This window comes from Nicotiana sylvestris, chromosome 12 (genome assembly GCF_000393655.2).
Source record: "Nicotiana sylvestris chromosome 12, ASM39365v2, whole genome shotgun sequence".
In the NCBI taxonomy this organism is placed as follows: Eukaryota; Viridiplantae; Streptophyta; class Magnoliopsida; order Solanales; family Solanaceae; genus Nicotiana; species Nicotiana sylvestris.
In genome coordinates this window covers 47,101,887-47,106,390 of record NC_091068.1, presented here as the reverse complement: position 1 = coordinate 47,106,390, position 4,504 = coordinate 47,101,887, and the positions used below count along the sequence as shown (strand labels likewise).

The window sequence follows — 4,504 nt, the reverse complement described above, 5'->3', positions numbered from 1 at the left end:
TTTTTAATCCGTTCCAAAAAGAATGACCCATTTTTAAATTTGGAAACAATTTAGCTTAAACTTCCAATTTTGCCCTTAATTAGAAGCTTTTATAACCACACAAATACTCTGGACTAATTTTTGACTTGTTCAGGACCACAAATTTCAAAAGTCTTTCATTTTTTTTAAACTCCGTACCCACTCAAACAGGTTCATATAAATTGAAACGGATGAAGTATTAAACATGCATGTTTTCTGTAAAAATACTTAACCTAAGTTTTAGAGAAGATGGATAATATTCAGTGAGTTTTGCGCTTACTACCTCTCTCTACAAGTTAGAGACCCACTTCTATTCTTTTGCGGTTAGCCCATACTAGGCTCGGTTGCAGCATTTTTGTAATTTCCTTTCTTTGGACGCTTAACGGGTGCCAATTCATTTTGTATTATGAATTCTTTAGATTCTCTTGACATCCTTGTGTTTTATGTAGAGTTTATGAGCTGTTTGTGATATATGTTACATGTGAGTACTTCTCATATAATGATGTCCATGGGCTATTTGTTGCATACGTGTTTTGTATTCTCTCGATATAAACTGCTGCATGATTGCATACAGGGCTGTCCGATATTCCATTTGCAAATGTTTCATCATATAGAGTCGCTCGAAACTCCATTATGTATTTTGTCCTCCTTTATTATGTTGAAGGTAGAGGTTCGCTTGACAAGCGCGAGGTTCTATTGAGTGCCGATCACGCCTCTCTAATTTTGAGTTGTGACAAAAAATATACCTAGATCCAGAATCCTTCCTCAGATATAAATTCTAATTTGAAAGTTATCACTCTGATATTTTTGTAAGAGAGTTTAAGTAAAAGTAAAAAAGTACTCAAAACTAATGCAAAAGTTCAATCTGCTGATAGCACATGAGCTAATGTGCTATTTTGATTTTCTATTATTTAACAGATCAAGACCCAATCAAAGTATAATATGGCACATTAGTCCATGTGCTATCATAGTATTTTTATCACTCTCCCCTAATAATGAAAATTTTATCTGTATCAAAAAGAAAGTGTCAGAAACTCTTGAACTAATTTAACGCGGCAAGAACACTGTCTTCCATGATAAATTGATCTATAAAACCTTAAAATGACTTTGAAAAACATTATAAATAACAAGTACCATATAATTGATTCTGTTGCAAAATGAATCAGCTATAAGAAAATTTGATAAGAAACGAAGATCCAGGTTTATGCGGAGTTTGCTGATCAATGCGAATCCATACAAGTTACAAAGCAAACAATAGGAACATGCTCCCACTTCCTTTTGCTAGGAACATAATGAACCACACCGTCCCATGTGCTTCCTCCTTTAGTGCATATGTATACAACAATGCTAACCATTACTTCAACTCTCAAAATAAGCAAAATAAAAGAAAAGAAAAAAAGGATAAGAAAAAGGGGGAAAACATTCAGGGATTTTTGGTCCCAATTTTATATATTGTCCTTCCATTTCATCTTAATCTTTTTTTAATAGAAACTCTCTTCATTTCGTGTTATAATCACTAGACACAAAGTTTAAGAGAATTTTTTTCTTTAAAATATATTTAAAATACCCTAAAAATTTATAGCTTTAAATATGTCATGGCATTTCTATGGTTATAAAAATATGTTAGTATAGGTAAATAAAATGTCTAATGTAAGAAAGTAGCTTTTTATATAAAGGTATTAATTCTTTTTGGAATGTACTTAAAATTAAAAAATATCAAATAAAATGAAACAAAATGACACTTTTCATTTATTAAAAGTTAGATGTGGCTAATGTTTGAAATTTAATGGCACTAAATTAATTTATCTTTTATTTAAATTTAATATTCAAAAGCTATACTAAAAAATACTATAAGTGGTAATTTTTCTCATATTAAAAGGAAAAAAATATCCCCAAATGTATTCCATTTGATGTGACACTCTTTGATTTTTTTTAAAAACCATACAATTTTATATCTGAAATTTTATATTTTACTCTTAATAAGAATATATTACAAGCTCAAAAATATTAAAACATATATTTAAGATTATAAGTGCTAAAGATATTTTTGCCACGTAGCAAATTTTTTTATTTTTTTTTATAACTCGTGTCCAGTCACATAAAATAAAATAAAATAAAATAAAGGGAGCACATGTTAAAAGTTAGACATGAAGTTGACTTGGTTTGAATATGTGTCAATCATCTTACTACGAAGAAAATGTGTATATAACAGTTCTGTTCATATCCCTTCCACTTTCATATTCTTCGTTGTCACAAAGACTTTGGAGAGAGGAAACACCATCGCTTCTGCTTTTTTTATTATTAGCAGCTTTGCTTATAGAGAGAAAAGCTAAAGAAAATCACAGCTTTCCATTTTAGTAGAGAGATGGGACTCACAGGAGCGTTCTTGGTGACTCTCATTATAGTGGCCGTTGCCTTTCCCGCTAATGGCTGCTCGCCGGAGGACATAGCGGCATTGCTAGATTTCAAGGCAGCTCTTAACGAGCCTTACTTGGGCATCTTCAACACTTGGACAGGCACCAATTGCTCGGACTGGTATGGAATAAGTTGTGATCCCATTACACTACGAGTTGCCAATATTGTCCTCCGAGGCGAATCCGAAGATCCAATTTTCGAGAAAGCCGGACGTTCTGGTTACATGACAGGTAGAAACGGATTTAGAATTTAAATTTAATAGATTTACGATTCTGAAGTGCTTTAACATTATTGAAATCGCCACTTAATGTTTACACTATTTTTGTTTCATTGGTTCGATTCGTCTATTTAATTTCAAGAAATTTAGATGTTCTAGATACACGATAGGTATATAACTGACCTATAGTTTAAATTTAGCTATTATTCATGGTTATGAGATCTTTGAAAATACAAGTACACTATTTACTTAATACTTACAGTATTTCTCTATTTTTCACATTCATATTTATTGTACGTGCCAAATATTATTTACTGTATTTTCTAACACTACAGATGACAGGTTCTCTCTCTCCATCTCTCTGCAAGCTTGACATGCTCACAACTCTTGTTGTTGCTGATTGGAAGGACATCAGTGGTGAGATTCCAACTTGCCTCGCTTCGCTTCAAAACCTTCGTATTCTTGACCTCATTGGAAACAAAATCTCTGGAGACATTCCATCAGACATTGGTCAATTGAATGAACTCACAATCCTTAACCTTGGTGAAAATCAAATTTCTGGCTCTATTCCTCCTTCTATTGTCAGCCTAGGAAAATTAATCCACCTCGATCTCAGCACCAATATGCTCACTGGAGAAATCCCATCGGATATTGGAAAAATGAGCATGCTGAGCCGAGCAATAATGAACAATAACCAAATTTCTGGTTCCATCCCGACTTCAATAGCAAAACTTTACCGGCTAGTCGATCTGGATTTATCAACGAACCAAATTTCCGGTTCAATACCGGCTGAGTTAGGTTCCATGCCGATTCTCACAGTTCTAAACTTAGACAGCAACCAGATCTCGGGTTCAATCCCTACGAATCTACTTACTAGCTCCGGATTAAATATTCTCAACTTAAGTCGAAATTCTTTAGAGGGAATTTTACCTGATATTTTTGTTCCAACAACGTATTTTACACACCTGGATTTATCGTACAACAACCTTGGAGGTTCGATTCCTAAAACGTTGTCATCTGCTAAGTACGTTGGACATTTGGATTTGAGCAACAACCACCTTTGTGGATCTATTCCTGAAGGATCTTTTTTCAACTCCCTGGAGGCTTCATCCTTCTCTAACAACGATTGTTTGTGTGGATCGCCTTTACTTTCATGTTAATATTTTTTTGATTTTTCTGTTTTGAGATTTTATTGTTTTTATTAATTAACCTGAATGATGGTTGATTACACATGATTGGTTTTTGTATTAGGGTTTCATTTAAGAATAAACGAGAAAATGTTGAAAGAAGACTGAACATTTCTAAAGTTTCATGCTGCGTTTCCCCTATTTTTTTTTTTTTTTTTTTTTTATGCTGCGGTTCCTTCATTTGCGAAGACAATGGTAACAACGGTTTCAGCCGCTAGACTTTTTAGTAATTTCATAATTAAACAGTAATTTTAAATTAATACCGTACAACGATTATCTCCTAAATTTTTAATTTTATTGAATTGTAATTTTAATTTGATACTATCCGACGGTTATGACGTTGAGTCATTCATGCGTGCACGTGAAAATGCGTCAAACATGCAAGAGAGAATCAAAAACATTGTACCCCTTCATTGTTTTTAATTCTTAATTAATCATTATTTACTCGGTACTCAATGGTGACTTCTCTTTCTCTAACTATACCACTGACACTCTTTAATTTCCGTGTTTTTTGCCGTCGATAGAAATTTTTTCGCCTTGCTGTTTTCTGAAGTATTCATATATGCCAATGAAAGTCGCCCCCGATCTGGGTCAAAGGCGTCAGAGCAGATATGCCCGTTGAGCCGACCTGGTTCGATACCTTCTTTGAATCAATTGTCAGAACCCA

The 4,504-nt window shown here is 33.4% G+C and overlaps 1 protein-coding gene across 1 annotated transcript; it reads left to right on the top strand.

The window, feature by feature from the left end:
- The first annotated feature begins 2,253 nt into the window (after positions 1-2,253).
- On the top strand, positions 2,254-3,960 carry LOC104242169 (DNA damage-repair/toleration protein DRT100-like). The gene is made up of 2 exons (XM_009797190.2): positions 2,254-2,663; positions 2,993-3,960. The coding sequence occupies exons 1-2, from the start codon at positions 2,384-2,386 to the stop codon at positions 3,808-3,810; spliced, it is 1,098 nt and encodes a 365-aa protein (XP_009795492.1). The 5' UTR covers positions 2,254-2,383; the 3' UTR covers positions 3,811-3,960.
- Positions 3,961-4,504: the final 544 nt, after the last annotated feature.

Excerpts from the sequence above, each read along its gene's own strand:
- LOC104242169 (XM_009797190.2), top strand. The coding sequence starts at position 2,384 with ATGGGACTCACAGGAGCGTTCTTGGTGACTCTCATTATAGTGGCCGTT. Across the intron at positions 2,664-2,992 it reads ACGTTCTGGTTACATGACAG|GTTCTCTCTCTCCATCTCTC; the intron begins GTAGAAACGGAT and ends TACAGATGACAG.